The sequence below is a fragment of the Strix aluco genome, chromosome 5, assembly GCF_031877795.1.
Source record: "Strix aluco isolate bStrAlu1 chromosome 5, bStrAlu1.hap1, whole genome shotgun sequence".
In the NCBI taxonomy this organism is placed as follows: Eukaryota; Metazoa; Chordata; class Aves; order Strigiformes; family Strigidae; genus Strix; species Strix aluco.
Genome location: NC_133935.1, coordinates 82262736 through 82281115, shown reverse-complemented (window position 1 = coordinate 82281115; position 18380 = coordinate 82262736). Strand labels below are relative to the sequence as shown.

General features: G+C 36.8%; 1 protein-coding gene across 8 annotated transcripts in view; it reads right to left on the bottom strand.

Moving 5' to 3' along the window:
* The window catches only part of UPF2 (UPF2 regulator of nonsense mediated mRNA decay), a 65906-nt gene that overhangs the window by 10814 nt on the left and 36712 nt on the right, over positions 1-18380 (bottom strand). For 7 of the 8 annotated variants that reach the window (XM_074828012.1, XM_074828008.1, XM_074828013.1 and 4 more), the window contains 9 exons: positions 17986-18171; positions 17246-17449; positions 16338-16613; positions 14419-14602; positions 10553-10692; positions 8562-8666; positions 7544-7642; positions 6657-6824; positions 1739-1880 (listed from right to left, as the gene is read on the bottom strand). In XM_074828012.1, the coding sequence (XP_074684113.1) occupies positions 1739-1880; positions 6657-6824; positions 7544-7642; positions 8562-8666; positions 10553-10692; positions 14419-14602; positions 16338-16613; positions 17246-17449; positions 17986-18171 (1504 nt within the window). Of the gene's footprint in view, positions 1-1738; positions 1881-6656; positions 6825-7543; positions 7643-8561; positions 8667-8688; positions 9783-10552; positions 10693-14418; positions 14603-16337; positions 16614-17245; positions 17450-17985; positions 18172-18380 lie in introns of those variants that run through there. The other variant, XM_074828014.1, reaches the window with a different exon arrangement.

The window sequence follows — 18380 nt, the reverse complement described above, 5'->3', positions numbered from 1 at the left end:
GACTCTCCAAAAGTAACAATCAACTCGACAAAATCTAAATAAAAAATAGTTCCAAAGTGGAATGTAATTTGGCCTGCTTAGTTTAACCTGACTAAATGTCCTTTTTAGTTTGGGTTTACTGTGTATATTACCCAGGACAATAAAAAAGGATCAACATCTGTTTTAAAAATGGATGTCAATTATGAAAATACCTATCTCTTCTGTGATTTTCCTCCTATATTAATGCTTTATACACAGCACCTAGAAAAATCTATGAGAAAGTAAAAAAAAAAATGCCTATTACTGGTTGCCAATTGCTATCCTGCTACTCTGATTCATTTTCTTGGACAATGTGATCCTTTTTTAGATTAAAATCTAGGATTTTATTGAGAGCAGTTGTGGCTTTTAAGATACCAACAAAGTCATATGACAAGGCATAAAACCCCAAATGCCCTCACCAGTAAAAGTATCAGAAATATCATTAATGAGGAAAACCCCACAAAAAGTCTGAGAAAATCACTTAAATCTAATACTGAAGTCTACTGTTTCTTTTCCTTTTTCACAAGTGGACTTTATAAGAGGGGAAATGTCTCAGAAAAAAGTTTTTAAGCTGATTACAATGTTTAATACTAAGAATATATCGTTAGCATTTCAGAGCTCTGTAGACACTGACTTTGTAAAAATACTCCTTTTTATGATTACAAGTTTAGTTCTTGTACTATCAGAGTTCTGAAAGGAGTGTTAGATTCCATAGTGGTTTTAGAATTAGAGCTGCTTTAATTTAAATTTCCCATTTCTTGATGAATAATGACCTTTCACTAAATACCTTAATTGAGATTTCCTGCTAATTAACTACTTATACTGTGATTACCACCAGACTGCAACATCTTTACAAAAAAAACAGAGCAAGAACTGTGGAGATGTTAAATGGAAATACTAACATAAGAACTGAATACCAACAGTTTTATTGGTCTGGCTTTGTTTACTATCTGAGTAAGCCAAGAAAAATTGAGTCTGAAAAAAACACCCACAGAACAAACCACCCAACAACCAAACACACGAACTGCATCAGTTTAGGGTCTATATGATCTGTTGTATTAACTGTTTGCTTCAATCTGTCCAGGTTCCAAAATGCCTGACTTACGTATGTTTAAAAACCAAATTAGATCATATAATTTGCATGAAACCTTCACTCAGTTAATATATTCTTATGCTGCGGATTTGTAGCGCTCCTATAACCTTTAGCAATATGAAGCCGAGGTGACAGTTTGTATTTCTCAAGTGAAGGCTACCTCTTAGTATTTGCAAGTCTTAGCAAGACTGATGAAGAGTCTAAATACTATAAATATCTAAAGTACCTATTAATATCTAAAAAGTAGAGTTTAAGCTGCACGAATTAATTCCTCTTGTATCCAACTCAATTGTCTTGCAGTAATGGAGACAACGCCACAAATATCAGATTAATTTTGTGTTACCTTATTTTTAAGGAAACAATCTCAGTTCTTCCCCTTTGCCCCCAAAAAAGGGAATGCTGAGATTTGAGGCCCATCTGAAAACTCCCTTTCATGGAAGAACTATAAAAAAAAACTTCTTCAAGCACAGAGACCAGGGAGAAAATAATGAATGACAAACAAAAATACAGGTTTTTCATGAAGTATTGCAAATCAATATTCAAAACTTGAACTGCTATCGCAAATAATATTTTCTGTAGATCCACAAAAGTTCCTCTGAAAATAAAAAATACTTGATGTTTTCTTACCCTGGTAGTCCTCTTGTTCTTGCCGTTCATTGATATCCAAAGTGAGCTTTTTCATCCTCATTCTCTCCTCCTGTTCAGCTTGCTGTTGGTTCCAATGGTTTGCAGCAAGTTGGGAAGACATTGGTACATTTAGGATCTTAAACTGCAAATGAAAATAAGTTTTTAAGTGCCCATCACAGAAAAGAAAAACAACAACCACCCAAAATGCAGAAGGGTTATGGTTATTTCTAGGTTATTGTGATGGAGATACTTTCTACAGAAGTTTCTACTGGAAAGTGTGTTGTTTGTTGGTTTTGTTTGTTGTCTTCTTTTTTTTTTTAAACTCAACTTCACATAAGGAAGCATGAAAAAATACAAGACATTCAGAACTCCTAAAGACACACAGAATGTACAAAAAAGGCTGATGGACTGCTAAGGCAAAAGACTACTACACACAGTATTTATGGGAATATCATTGATTAGCTTTCACCAGGAACACATAGCTATGTGCTTTATTTCTTATTTTCACACAAGCAGATACCCTTCACAGTGAATTACACTGGTCTTGAGATAAAAGCAGCATAGCTGGCTCTGAAAGCTGCATCTCCCTCCAGAGGCCTCTACCTTCCAAAGGGATGAAGTCCCTGAGCAGAATTTCTATTATCCTTTCTGATAACAGAGGAGAAACATTCCAAGTATTTCAGATATTCCCCAGCATTCCTTGGCCAGTACTCTTCCTTTTACTAATGATTCTAGCTCCATGTTGCTTCTTATTAGTCTGGAGACAACTGTGGTATCAAATTTAATCTTTTCCTCCTCCCCCACACCCTAACATTCACACTACACCTTCAACACATTATCTGATTTGCCATAAGCTACATGAAAGGTAAGCTTGGTACTACTCCTACAGAAGTACCCTCTCTCTGAAAAATACAGCTGAGATTTTCAGAGGCATAGGGAAGATGCTTTTCTTTTTTTTATTTCCACAGAATTATTTTTTACACTTGTTCCAAAACAGAGAAGTGATTCTTAATCTTATCTGCAACTGAAACAGTAACATTCAGAAACCCCTTAATGCTAAAGTTGGTGAACGTTTAGAAAAAAATTTCTCCTTCAATTGCACATCCATTAGAAGTAAATACTTCTGTGCTATAAGCAGAGTAATGCATTTAAGGATAACCACTCTCAATATTCCATGGACTACTCTGAATCCTGCTGCTTGTTCTTCTCATCTATTTCCACAAAAATAGAAGCAAATTTCTAAGTGTTCTTTTCTGCTACACTGTCAAAAGCTGCAGACAGAAAGATACATTATCAAAGCCTCTGTTGAGAAGGTATATAGTAAAAGCAAAATCCTCACTGCGTATGGTTAGTATCTAATGCAATAATTACTAAGAAATCTCAAGGTGCCTATTAGATAGTAGTGCCCCACTAGTAGATGAGTCATGAGTGTGAGAAGACACCATGTACTCAGATGCAGCATTTGAAAATCAAGTGTGTTTGAAACAGTCAAGACAGACTCTTGCAAAGACCTGAGAAAAACCTGGGTACAGTGAAACCCTATTAACTGGAAGATTTACATGAGACAAATCAAGCGAAAGGGCTTTTTTGCAGGGTGGAGGGTAATAGTATATTAGGTTGAACATAAATACAAGCTTGTTATTAAAGTGTGTGCGTAAGAATAAAAGTTCTTGGAATTCCAACAGAAAAGTAAGCTTTAGTTACTCATTGCTGAGCAGAATATGCATGTTCCCAGATACTGTCAAATGAGCTTTACGCAAACTACACAAATAACTAACCCATTAGCAGTATTTCATGATAAAAATCATTCCTTAGCTTCACCATTAAGCTCCTCATCCATCTTAATATGTCCTTTATATTTTATCTGTTCTATGGATTGATGAGCTTAATGGGATTGTGTAAGTGTTTTCAGACAGGATGCTTAAAGCAGAAAAAAGAAAACTGAAATACAGAAGGGTGCAAAGGAAAGAAATGGATACAAAAACCAACAGACTGGTAATTAACAAAATATCACTGAGTCACTATCTCAAGGCAATCAGACAGTTGCCATCTGAAATCAAATCACCGATGACAATTACTGAAGGATATGATTACTGAGCAAATGAAACATTTCCGATTCGCAAATCATGAAGAGGTATATCAAAAAACCTCTTATAAAATCTGTGAGATGGGGACAGAACATAAGGACTTCACTTGGAAGATGGCAAACTGAAGAAAGAAAAAATGATCATTCAGAACACTAGATTACAGATTTCACAAAAACATCACTGAGAAAGAACGTCACATTCAAAGAGAGACTTGACTATTCCATGGATATTACTGTTCTTTTATGGTACCTTGCTAAAAATCTTTCGAACAAGAAGAAATCTTTTTTCCTAGGTATTAACCAAATTTCTTGACACTAGGTGACTTTCTTTTTACTGTCTAAATCTCACCTTAGTTCACACCTACCTGGCATAAAACTTATCAGTTTCAAAAACATCAAATGGTATTAGAGAGACTGCAGCTCTGATCCATTATGATGGCAATATTCCTTTATTTCCCCTTGCTCTCACGGCTTGTGGATAAATCATGATGCAGTCTAATTTCCAATAACCGTATTCAGTTCTACTGCTACTAGTTTTGTAAGTTTTGTCATACAACTTCTTTGCTACAGTTGATGGGTGAAAAAACCCAGCCATCTATTGCAAGACACTGGTCTACCCAATATCCTTGCTATTGCCCCTTTTTGTAAATCACAGTGTGTCAAAAAAGGATAAAACATGGTGTCCTTGTTACTATCAGCCTGCAATGACTATTAATTCAAGTTGAATGCTGCTGGTAAATAGCAGCTAGTTGTTCTAGTGTTGCTTCAAAAAACTAGTTGTCAATGCTGCACCAAAATCTGGCTGAATACTGTCACGTGAACTGAGTATTTAGTGACTGGACCTCAACAAACAAATACTAACCTCCAGAAGGAAGCACAGCTTGTTCCATTTTCATCAAGTACGTACATTCTTACAGCAAAGATTTCTGGTTTCAGCAGCACCATCGACAAAGAACCCATGAGACCAAACCAACTGCTAACATGGCAAGTGATTAGGTTGATGTCCTAGTGAAGTGGTGATGCTTATCACTCCAGTGACTGTGCAGATAAGAAGTTACTTACAGCCTTCCAGGTTGTCTGCAAACTCCTTTTGACTGTTTTTAAAAAGCTGAAAGTTTACAGCTATAACTTAACAGTAGAGTATGCATCCATCACTTCAAAACTCTGCACATTCTGGTCACACAGATTTAAAATCAACTACTGTAAGAAGGAATTATTTTCTTTTCAACTCCACCTCTTCTTTCCTGCTTATTTTTCTATTAAAACTGACTACCAGACATTTTTTTTCTCTGAACACAGAACTATGGACAAAGAAGCCTTTCACTGACTCAAGAACTGAAGTAGTCTATAAAGCAACTGTTTTCTACATTTCTAGAAACACCGAGAGGAGTTTTGGCAGGAAGAGCCTACACCCAAAACCAAATATTGGAGGAGGAGCAGGGAAAACTCCTGAACAAGTTCTGCTTTCTTTTTAGGCTGCATGTTGGCAATATTTTCCCCTCACACAGAATATGAAGAGCCTAAAATTCTTGGTAACTACAGATACTCCCAGTAAATTATCCTGAAAAAGCTAAACACCTTTTTTGGGTCTCAGCCCAATGACAACAGTTAAAATTCCCCACTCAAAACTACTGTAGAACTTTGTATAGAACATTCAAGTTCCAGGAAAACCGAATAACCAAACAAATGTAGTAAGGAAATCAGTTAATCATTACTACTAAATACAAGCATGTATGTGCCCCCTCCAATGGGGATCGCTACTCACATTTTCAAAGCACTTTGCACAGCACCCACTCACTAGTTCAAGTGTTTTATGAGAAGAGACCTTCTCACTTTCTACATGGATTTTTGAAGTGTCTTTCATATAAAGGAAGAGAAAGACTCTACTTCCAGTTTATATACTCAACTGTTACACTACTGTCACAATTCAGGTAACAAAAGTCAAAGCAAAGCAGTGACATGGATCTAAACATCAGAAAGGTACAGATGCATGGAATGAAACAATGCCTTGGTTTTGCTCTCCATATAAACTCAGAGTCATTAATTTTTTACCATCAATTTACACAACCAAAATGAAAATGTTTCTTTAAAGACCTAAACCATGACAAGGAATGCATGTGGAATGTGTTAGGTATTGATTTGTACACTATGCATTTGCCGACCTCGGAAAATTCAAACATACACTGGAGAAAAGAGCCAAGACAAACACATAGCTTTGCTGCATGAAGCAAGGGGCTTATTTGTTTTATCAACACGATTTCCATTTACGTCTCTCCAAGAGATTCACTCAGTGCAATCTGGAATAGTTTCCTAAAAATGTCTTCAGAGATAATGACTTTTTTGCAAGTTGAACAAATTTAGCCAAGCGGCAGTTACTTAGGAAATGGAATTTAGCAAATGCCACATATCTTCATTGAAAGCTGAAAGTGTTTTCAGAGAAATCTGTAAAATCTTCAAGATTCTGGAATATTCCTTTTTTCTTCTCCTTTCAACATCCAGTGGCAGTCCACCAACCACATCCATTCATCTTCCACAACTATATTTAAAATATATGTAAGACATAACACTGTCCTACTAGTGTAATCATCAAACACAATTAGTAATGGTATAATTTAACCACAGAAATTTTCTACATGATTTCTGTTAACAACCAAGAATTCCAAGAAACCACACACAGTATTTGCTGTTTATCACAACTGTCGTCTGTGTTCCATGCTGACAAAAAGATGAAGAAATAAAAATTTCTATGACTTCAAACGTCAGTGTGACTTTCAAAAAAGGGGAAAGACTTTATTTATTTAAACAGTATCTATACCTTACGTAAACTCCTACCTGCTGTTTGTTGCCTTTGCGTGTTAACATGACAAATGGCATTGTGTCTCCAGACTCTGACTCTCCGTCCCCACCTCCAAGTGGGGGACCCTTCTTGATCTGACTTTTGAGATGTAGAGGAATAGCAACATCCAACTGATGTACTTTAACAGATTCACCACTCCGTTGCTATTAAAAAAAAAAAAAAAAGTAGTAAATTCTATAAATGATCAGATGCTAAAAACGTCAAGTCTGGCAACACTCGTATTTTCACGAATGAGAAAAGGCTTAACCTTCCAAGAAAACAATGTAATATATAAATATATTAGGCTTCATTAGATTTTCCTTTGGTTTCCTTGCTTGTGAAGAAGAAAGTTACAGGGACAGAATACTTTAAATTTTAAAGGCATTTTGGATAACAACCTTTTAAGGAAAGAAATCTAGAGACTTGATTAGACACACTTGAGGATGAACACTCTACATTCAAGATTTTTTGGTAGCATCTTATTAATGCATTCCTCATACAGGGCTTGCTATTGTCAGTACTTGGTGGGAGGAAAGGACTTAAAGGTTATGTAAATTTAAATGCAGCTACATTTTAAACATATTAAAACCTAGGCTTAGATAGTCTAGGATATAGTCAGAAGCATTGCATAGTATCTGATGCAGTTATTCATCCAGTAAAATATATGTCAGCATGTCATATATTCACTGGGAAAACAATATAGCTATTTCATTAAGTTACTTATCCAAAGATGTCAATTGCGGAGAAGCAGCTACAACTAAGGAAAAAAATCCAAGTTCTTTAGTATGGTAAACTAAGCATTAATCACTTGCTTACTGAAAAGAAATAACCAGGTGCAGTTAGCTGTACAGCAAATTACATTAAGAAAAATAAATATTTATACCTGAAGATTCTCCAGCATCATTTTATCCAGTGCCTGAATGAAGTCCTCATCTTCTGCACAAGGGACATGCTTAAGTCCCCCTCCTTTAATCATTACTTCCTATTGCAATGGGAAAAAACTTTCTATTACATTACTTTCAGAAATACGATTATTCAGTCTAGAAATAAGTGGGAAAATATCCTTATCGCTTACATATCATAATCAAAAGCTTTAACAAAAAAAAAAAAGTATCGCTGAAGAAAAGTTTTTGGCCTGAATTATTTTCTTCAAGAAATATTTTCTGATGTTTACTGCATCAATTATTATGAAGACTGGCCACTCATAGGATTCTGACATCTCAGTATATGCGTACAGATGCATATGTACACAGTCTAGATACAGCAACAATACAAAAAAGTCCGTATCCCTACCACACCTAATTTAACTAATTTTTCCATTAAGTCCATAAAGTTAGATGGTCTTTTCAAGACAAACACAATCCTTCAGTATTTGGAAAGTACAACATGCCAAAAACGTTTAAAGTCAGTACCCCAACACATTGTTCTGTAGTGATCATTACTTTCCTTACTATGTAACCGCAATTCAGGCTCAGCTGAACGGGTTCTTTTGCTACAGATCTTATAGTCTGCCAATCCCAAATTCATAGTTTAGGAATTCTGCACTTCCTGGTTTGTCATCTTTTCAGTTTTAAGATCTAGTGGAGTGTAACTAGTTTACCTTGTTGTATCATATCAGTTTGCTACCATTGCTGGCATTGCAAAAACCATCATTTACGCAATCTTTTCCAGTCTAGCTACCTGTGAAAGTGTAAAGTCCTGTGAAAGCATGTTGTAGTAAAGTTGACAGCATAAATATTTTCAGAAGGTAATAAAGCTCTCAAATATATTTGAAAGAATAGCAGGGAGTGTTCCTGGTATGTCCTCCCAGATATATTATGAGCAGCATTGACAAAAAACATTCAGTAAAGAAAACCAAAGATGCAAAAGTCAATTCACTTATCTAAAGCTACAATACATACTGTATTCTCCTCATCGGTTTCATTTTCCTTATTGGAGTCTGTAAGATAATCTGTGTTTTCTTCCTCCTCCTCTTCACCTTCTTCTTCCTCATTGTCAGACCCCTCCTGAAATATTCAACAAATGACTTCTGACTATTTTAAAATAAAGACCGCTTGCATCTGATTTCTCATACACATTTTCTACACCTTTCTTACCCTCTCCCCATCCAAACCCGTTTCATTCAGTTCAGGCTTAGTAAATCTGTTTCACAGAATCACAGAACCATCTCAGCTGGAAAGGACCTTGAAGATCATCTAGTCCAACTGTTAACCTAGCACTGACAGTTCCCAACTACACCATATCTCTAAGTGCTATGTCGACCCTGATTCTTATGTTTTGTATTTAATGTTTCAGTCTGAACTCACTCTGCTTTATCTGACATTTTCATAAAAGTACAGCAGAAAACTAGGAGTAGTGGCTGATACACCAGATGGTTGTGCTGTCACTCAGAGGGAACTCAACAAGCCAGAGGAATGGATTGACAAGAACTCAGAAAGTTCAAGGAAGGGAAATGAAAGTCCAGCACCTGAGGAGCAATAACCCCCTTCACTAGTACAGGCTGCCCATCTGGAAAGCAGCTCAGCAGAGAAGGACCTGGGGTCCTGGTGGACAACAAACTGAGCAAGGACCAGCAATGCAGCCTTGCCAAGGCAGCTGACTGCATCCTGGGCTGCACCAGGGAAAAGTGTTGTCGACAGGTCAAAGGAGGCGATCCTTCCTGCCTGCTCAGCACAGGCAAGACACATCTGAAGTGCTGTGCCCAGCTCTGGGTTCGCCAGTCCAAGACACATATGGACATATTGGGGTGAGTCCAGCAACAGGCAATGAAGATAAAGGGACTGGAGCACCTGTCACAGGAGAGGCCGAGAGAGCTGGTTTGATTAGTCTGGGGAACAGAAGGTTCAGGGTGTGGGAATGTCTTCTCAATGTGTGTAATGCCTGAAGGGAAGGAGCATGGAAGAGGGAGTCAGACTCTTCTCAGTGGTGTCCAGTGACAGACCCAGAGGCCACGGACACAAGTTGAAAAATTTCATTTAAACATAAGATTAAAAAACCTTCTTTACCGTGATGGTGTTTAAACACTGGAACATATTACCCAGAAAGGTTGTGGAGACTCCATCTTTGGAGATATTCAAAACTTGATGCAAAACACTGCCTCAGGTAACCTGCTGTAGGTGACCCTGCTTTGAGCAAGAGACAAGATGACCTCCAGAGGTCCCTTCCCCACTCCCCAACAGATTATGACTCTAATATTATTCATTTGTGGGTAAAAGTACAAACCCTGCCAAACTTCAGGAACTTTAATGCTGAGAAGCACAGACTGAAAGAAAACTTACTAGTAAACCAAAGCAAGCACAAGGAGAAAAAGTGTTTTTTATTTCCTTGATGAACTCATTTTCTCATAACACTACCATTACCATGTCAACTTTGCTGTGTCATAGTGACAAGGTAGAATTTCTATGTACACATCTTTTTTATTGGCTCCACCATTTCTGATTCAAAATATTATTGGCACAGTAAACAAGGAAGGTTATGCTCCATAAATCTTTTATTTATTCATATTATACAGGCATATTCAGAACACCTGTTATTTTTCCTACACGACTGCTCTGACATCTAGTCAATACATTTGCTTCTACAACAGATAAAGAAAATTATATAAAAGTGTTTTCATGCCAAAAAACCGAAGGCATCTTTTTGTTGAGAAGCAGCATATACCCTGAGTAAAGCTGTCAGGTTCAAGTTTCTGCCATAATTTCCCTGGAATACACCTCAGACACTCTGTATTCAGTTTTCCATATATACAAACCTGGGATGGAAATATCCTCAGAGTACTGACTGGGTTGTGCATACCCACATTTCACCTGCTAACTCTGTGACATAGAAGGGCTTCAGAAAGTAATGAATAATCAATATTTTTATGCAAGGCAAGGTAAATGATTATGTTCACCTCTTCTTCTGGCTCATTTACTTCACTTTCATTTCCAGATTGTTCCTCTGTCTCTGCTCCACCTTCCTCCTCCTCTTCATCTTCTTCTAGATTCTCTCCTTCTGTAATGGAATCTTTGGAATCTTTGTCATACATAATTCCTGAAATTTGGAAAAAGAGAAGGAATTACAACAAGGAACTAGAGCAGAATTAGAACATCAGGACACCTATAACCACCAAAAGTCCACTGTTACTAAACACTAAAACTTCCAATGGGTCATAATATTCAACTTCTGAATGAAACATTTTCTATATGGTTACCTTACTCATAAAGGGTAAAAATCTCCCTGCCAGAAAAGGAGGAAAACATTATGGAGAATGTTTAAAATCTCCCACAGAACAGCAATCGAGAAGCTGCATTGTGCCAACTGCTTCAAAATATCCTCAAACTAAACGTGCAACCTTACTGACAGGTGCACTGAAATACAAGCACTAAATTACAGATGCTCTACAAAACCAGCAGAACCCAGAAGACATCAATCCCCTGCAGTCTTAGTTCCAGTACTTCACACTACTGTCAATTAACAGTTTTGAAACAACTATTTTCTCAGCCTGTAATAAGGCTTTCTGACTCTTTTCTAATGCTCCAAGGCTGCACTTGAACCTATGAGGCTGTAGGTGCCTATATGAAGTCTTCAGGAAATCAGAGTCTCTTCCAAAAGTATTATCTAGTGTGCTCATCTCACCTGTAAATAGGACTGACAGTTGTTCTGCTGTGTTTTAGTTCATCTTGCAGCTTTCCTTACTGACCTGCTTGTCACCTCTATCCCTCACAACATTTTAGTTTACTCTGTGTGTAAGTTATCAAGCGTAGCTCCCTAAACCTCTGCTTTCTTGCAGTAAGGTATCCTTCCATGTAATACCCTTACCTATACCATTCCCACAGCAGTGAAAAGTAAGTTTTAGCTTCTGTCAGTGCTTCAAAGTCCAACTTAGTCTTAGATATAGATTTCCATCAGAATTGTTTTCAGAGAAAATATTTAAGAATTAAGCATGGTTCTGATTCAGGAAAAAAATTAAGATCTGTTTTTAGAGAACAGCTATTGCAAAAATTAAGTCATCCAATTCAAAAAAGAACAAACTTCCAGCACACGCTATTGTTCTCATACATTCTTTTAATTTTTTTCATTAATTTACAAAGCAACTTAATTCTTCAGAGGACTGTGCTTTGAGCTAGCAGAAAGCAATGCTGTCGCCAGCCTTCTGCAACATAGCAGATCTAAGCTAGCCATTTTTCAAAGCTTTTACTAAGGAGTCAACACAGTTACTATGCAGTTAGTCATTCATATTTTGACATTATACCAACCACACTTAGGGTTGGCTGTTAGTGTAGTTTTTCGGACAGCAAATGAACATGTCAGTTCTGTGCTCGTGGCACTCCTTGTTTGTTTTCTGCCACATGCAAAGAACGAATGCAGCAGTACACAATTCTTAAGGAGAAGTCTAGATTCTGAATATACAAGTGGTTTGGGGCATACCAGATTTTTTTTTTTTTTTCCCCTCCACCTCCAGATGCCTTTAAGAGATGCAATAAGCAGACACACACAATCAGGTCTCTACAAAAATCTGACCAAGATCCTAAAGTTGATCTTTGTGAGGAATCGAATATTTAGAGCCATGTTTAAATTAGACAAAACTCAGAAATAAAATGAAGGGTATATATGACTGCATGGTAGTTATTGAGGATTTCAGTTCTGTGTGAACACACGCGCACACACACACACTTCCTCCTTCATACTCCAGAGGTTTCAAAGCATCTTTTTCCCCCTATTGGCAAATACTATGCTCTTCAAAATATGTGCTGCTCTGTAATTATGCAAGAGTTGAATCACGCTATATTCTCACTGGTACAGAAATCACCAGAGCGGCCCAGGAACCAACAGTCAGTCCCCAATGCAAGGGCTGCAGGCAACAAGCCACCCCACTGTCCTGCCTAGAATTACACTTCAGACTCACAAACAGCAAAGCACATCGTGGTCTTTAGCACAATACCTTCTCAGCGTTATTGTCCATGGGCTGAGGAACTATAGGGACAAATTAATCAAGAACTGCAATTTTTCTAGAGCTTTTGCTCTAGTAAAAATAAAAGACTCCTTTCCTTCAGACATGCTTGCACCTATCATGCATATAGCCTTCAAAGATCAGAAAGGCAGGTGACAGCCTTCCTGAGTCCACCTTCAAACAGTCCTAATAGGAGAACCAGGAACTATCCCACCACCCTATGCTGATGTTTACTAGCAAGTAAATAATATCAGTATCAAGAAAAGCAACACACTTGGGCAGGGAAAAAATGACACAACGCCCTTACAGTAAAGGCTGTACTGTTGATGGGCTTTGCTTGTGCCAGAACAAACACAATAAAATATTCTCCAACCCTTGCTTGCAGTGACCACCTATCTCCCCCTTAACCACACCAAATCCAACTGCTGTAGTGGTGGTGATTCAGAGAACAGAAGTTCTTATGATTTGCAAGTGTTGAATATCTTTCAAAAGAATATTACAGTTTATGTAAGTAGCTGTAAATTACTTCTTGGTTATAATTTTGAGAGCATTAAAGCTAGTAATTTAGATCATACCATAAGGAAATTTTTATCTGCATTTTGGTTACTACACAGGTAGTTTTAAGGCACATCAACTAAACGAATATTAAAAAAAAAAAAATTCCTCCTAAACCAGAAGTTGCAACGTTTTACCTGGTAATTACACACACTCATCCTACTGGATTAAAGGATTATTCTTAAAAACTAAATTTGTCTAACTAGATTAAGTGCTATTAAGGCTCTAATTAACACTTTAAGTGTAAAATTTGCATATAAAAGCTTTTCATAAACAAGTTTGTCTTCAAATAAAAATGGAAGATTAGAAAACAACTCTAATGAGAAATGAGCACAGTAGTACCCAATAATTAGTAAGACCAGAAGGCTTAAAAGTTAATATGATGATAGTAGTTTCAGATATACACTAATCAGTATTTTGTCAACTGAGCTGTGCTGCAAGCCCAACATTTGTCTCCTGAAATTAACTGGATTTTTAACACAGCAAGATTTATAAAGATAGATCACTGTAACCTTAGCAGTAACTACAAGCTAGCACACAATCTAGCCAATGGATGAATTTTTAAGAAGAAAAAAATCATTTAATAATCCAATCAAACCTCTAATTCATGGAAAGGAAATCATCCTCTGGCCTCTACTGAAATGTAAAGCCCATTCAAAATTATTCCAAAGGAAGTGTAAGGCTCAAAGTACCTGACAGCATTTTAAAAGCAAAACATGTTCTCTCTTTTATTGTAGTCTTGCATTAATGCTTACTTTGACAGCAACTTTAGTCAAATCCAGAACTGGGGAAAGAACAGAGCTGGAAGCAACCAACCTACCAAAATGACCAAGCTGGTTTCCATCAGTGCTTACCAACCAACAGGCTGAAGTAATTGAGTGTATACTCCTTGCTTTTTGTAGTAGAGCGTGCTTCCTAAGTTTTTCTGATTAAATTCATAGTTGTCTTTCTCATCATTTGCACCACACTACTTCATATACTAAAAAAAAGATATATATATACACACATACACTCCCCCTCTGCAAATACTACTATATTAATAGTATTCATATTGACTTTTTTTTAAACACTCAATCCCTTTAGAGTTATGGAGATTCTATATGATCTCTATGGAGATCAAAAAATGCAAAGAAGTTACAAATTCTATCTTAAGAATAAAAAGATCATACCAGGAGAATAACAACAGTTACCCATCATCATCATCCAAAACATAATTTTAAGAAATACAGCAATTGCCAAAACCACTTCATTTCCCTTGCACATTTTCTTACCTAGTTTTATTAAGAATTCTCGTTCCAAATCTTGCACCTGTCTGATAGCTTCTTCCAGAGAATTGCAGAGCTTTATCTTTGGTCTCAGCAGTTCCAGTGTATCACTGATCATATAGTCTATGTCTATAGGAAACGGGTGGTCTTTTGTCCAAACATCCAGACTTTTTTTCCACCAAACATAACGCTAGAATACAAAATAGTCAAATAAATTATATGAACACTTGCACTTACAAGCTATTTAATGTACAAAGTTTGTAATGCCTAGCCATGCTTGTACAGGAGAAAATGCAAAAATATATAACTATTCTCCTATTTCATGCAACTATTCGATATTTTTATATCACTAAACATTGTTTGATAACATTGGATATCACAAACATGAAGAACATGCCCCTTTCATCATAATGACTGTTAGAAGTATGAAGACTGAGCAAAAAAGCACTGAAAAGAAAGGGTAGATTCTTTCTGAGATAAGCACTTAACAATCCGCCAGCTTTCAGTTCTTTCCTCCAAGTATTTTAAAGAAAATTAATTCCCCCACAGGCATATTATAGGGAGAAGGGGGGGAACATCACAAAAAGTTTTAAAACTGCAGCTAGGTAGCATGAAGTGACTTATCCAATTTGCTTTATAACAAATTAACACATATCCCTTACAATAAAATTGTAAAAAATAAATGCTGATAAGTGAACCCAACAGTAGAATCTGAGAACAAAGTTGTTGCAAAAATTGCACCCGAAAATTAAGTATCAGAACCTTTACTTAAAAGGTGACATGGTCAAAAGGTATGCTTGATGAAATTATAAGGTGTAACAAAAATATTATGACTTCTTCACTGACAAGTTTATTATGGGTTTAAGAATAGAACTGTATCGTACATCAAAACACCATTTTACATCTCATATACAGACGAAGGATACACATCCTGAAGGTCTGAAATACGTCACTGTCACCTTAATTTTTGTTATTTAATATCCTTGTATTAGTATAATTTAGAGAGAGAAGTAGAAAAAGAAATTAAGTACAAAGAGGTTTAACATGAACTCCATGTTCCCCATTTTCTGAGGAACCCATGCCAGTGTTTACACACTCGCATTACAGAATCTTTTCCCCTGTTACATGTATTGAGTTGGAACTTTCCCTGCTGCAACTTGTGACCATTACTTCTCATCCTTTCACCATGCATGCCTGAGAAGTATCTGATGACTTCTTCTGTACACACACTGTTAGCTGAGGACAGCAACCTAATTAGCATTCTCTTCTCTGAGCTGAGCAAACCCACAATCTGAGGACTGAGAGCCTCCTGATCATTTTGGTGACGCTCCACTGGACTCAGTTTGCTGACGTCTATCCTCTCATCTACAAGGGAGCTCTGAACTGGAAACAGTGCTCCAGATGTGGCCTCACAGGTCAAACAGAAGGGAAGGGTAAAAAAAAAAAAAATTCACTTTCCTCAATCCACTGGCTAGACCCTTTGCTAGTGTATGTTGTATGCTGTTGGCCTTCATCACCCTAATGGTGCAGAACTTAAAGGTCATGTTCACACAGCCCAGGAGTCCCAGCTCTACTCCTGCCAAGCTGCTGACACTGTTGCATGGAACTATTACAACCTAACTGGAAGACTTGATACTTATTTTTGTGGGAATTCACAAGACTTGTCAGTTCATTTTTCCACTTGCTGAGACCCCCTGAAGGATGGAACTTAAGCCCTTCAGTGAATCAACTGCTACCCCAGTGTTCTTCAAGTTTGTTGGAACAGTAAGATCTACGTGTAACAGAACATACATGTCACCTTAAAATAAAACTTATCAGACAGAGAGGATTTGAAAAATTATGGTGCTATAGAAATTGTAACAGACTGACTTACATTAGCTCATTAAAGAAATCTACAGAACTATATAAAATTTAGTTTAGAATACCTGAAAATATACAAGGAAGCAATCAAGTTTTCGTTTGCTGGATCCTCTGTCAAAATACTGCCCACAGGTATCAAGGATAGTACAAACTAGTCTGATTCTGAAGAGATGCTCTGGAGGGTCCAGTGGACTAGGACTACCGTCAGGGTTCACACCAAATGATGTAAAAGAATACAGAGTTCGAAATATTACAGCTGATTCCACCATTCGATAATTGTAAAGCTCCCCCAAAAACTTGGCACTGCTGATCCGCCGTTGGTTAAACTTTGGCTGGTTAACCTGTGTCAAAAAAAAAAAAAGAACAAAAAATTCACTTTATCATGCAGACACAATAGAATCTTTGTAAAAGGTTTGTTGTTTGGGTTTGTTTTTTTTTTAAAAAAAGCAGTATGAAGAAGTTGATAGAACTTGTTATAATAAGATGGTTATTTATGGCTACATACAAAATTAAACATTAAAAAGTAGTTATGAAAGCTGGTCAACCAGTAGTTATTAGAAAGTTCAAATACATTCAGTATACACTCTGTCTTAAATCTATGACGATTTTTTCACTGTCCAGAGGATTCCTGTGATTATAAAATCTATCAAAATATGGACTAGTCTCCGAAGTTACTTGAAGTTACATGAATCCAAATACACTGTGAAAGAATAAACTGTATACCCTTAAGGGGTGCAAAACAACTGTCCTAGTAACCTTTGCAGCTTGTTGGATTTTGGGTTTGTTTTTTTTGGGGTGGGAGTGTTGTTTTTTTTAATTTAAATAAACCTACATAAAGCAAACAACCAAGGTAGAAAAGTCATCAGGCAAAAATCCAGAATCCAAGGATTCCTTTCTTTAAGCAAGATTATTTTACTGTTTTCTTTTCAACATAAGTAGATGAGTATAGATTGATAAGAATGCTGGATTTTACCTCCATTCCTAGACGAATATCCTCTAGCACTCCATCCACAACATGAATTCCGACATCTTCCTGGTAAAGGACCAAACCTGCTAAGAGGTTGGCTACACAATGAATACTATTATATTTCACATTCCAGATGTTGATCATACAGCATATAACATAGTCTTTTACTTCTGCATCCTGCCAAGGCAGCTTGCGCATCTGTCTCAGGACCTAAACCAAATTTTAAGACAAGCTTAATATTTGAGCAGGCAAAATATCAAGACACTTGCTGTGATCTCCTGTCTCTCAGGGTTGGGATGAAATCCCTGTAAGCAACCTCATTCTCTTTTTCTAGCATCCTCCAGATCTGCAGTAGCTACTATGGAAAACTTCACATATGTAACCCAACTGCTGTTCTCTAGGTACTAATCGAGCTGTCCAAATCTGTTCCATAATTTCCTTGCTCTTACAGTCTGTATTTAACTGTAGTCTTTTGTCTCTTATTCTGAACACAAGATACTCAGCACAAGGGTTCTCATTTCATTCTCTATTTGTTCAGCACTTAATGCTGTGGAGAATGCAGGTCCATGACTGGAACTTCTATGCATTACAATAAAATAAATGAAACTATCTTAACAATCAGGGATATAAAAATGATCTCCCTTCCTTGGAATTAAAAAAAAATTATAACCCTTCCAAAACCCTTCAAAAGTTAGTACTACATCACTTCCAGTAAAATCTGCATTAATGATTTCAAAAGGATTTACCTTCTCTGTGGTGACCTTGGAAAGATCCTTGTAAAGAAGCTTACGAATATATTCCTGCAGAGGAGGACGTTTTTTCTTCACAGTTTTTTCAGCTGGAGGGGGATTACAGTAGTAATAGGCATTTTCTACCATTGTAACGTAGCGTGCATCAAGATGCATTGCTTGTTTTTTCCTCATCATTTGTTCCTGGAAATAAATGCAAATGATCAGTTGAAGATGTTGACACACCACTTTTTCATGCCAAAGGCTTTTACAGTTAGGTTTGGGATAAAGGATATATGAAAGGTTGCAGAAAAGTAAGTTAAAAGCTTGGGTAGAAAAAAGAAAGGACAAAGCATATATATGGTTCTGTGTTGCTATTTCCAAGGCCATTTTTCTTCACAATCCCTATTTTT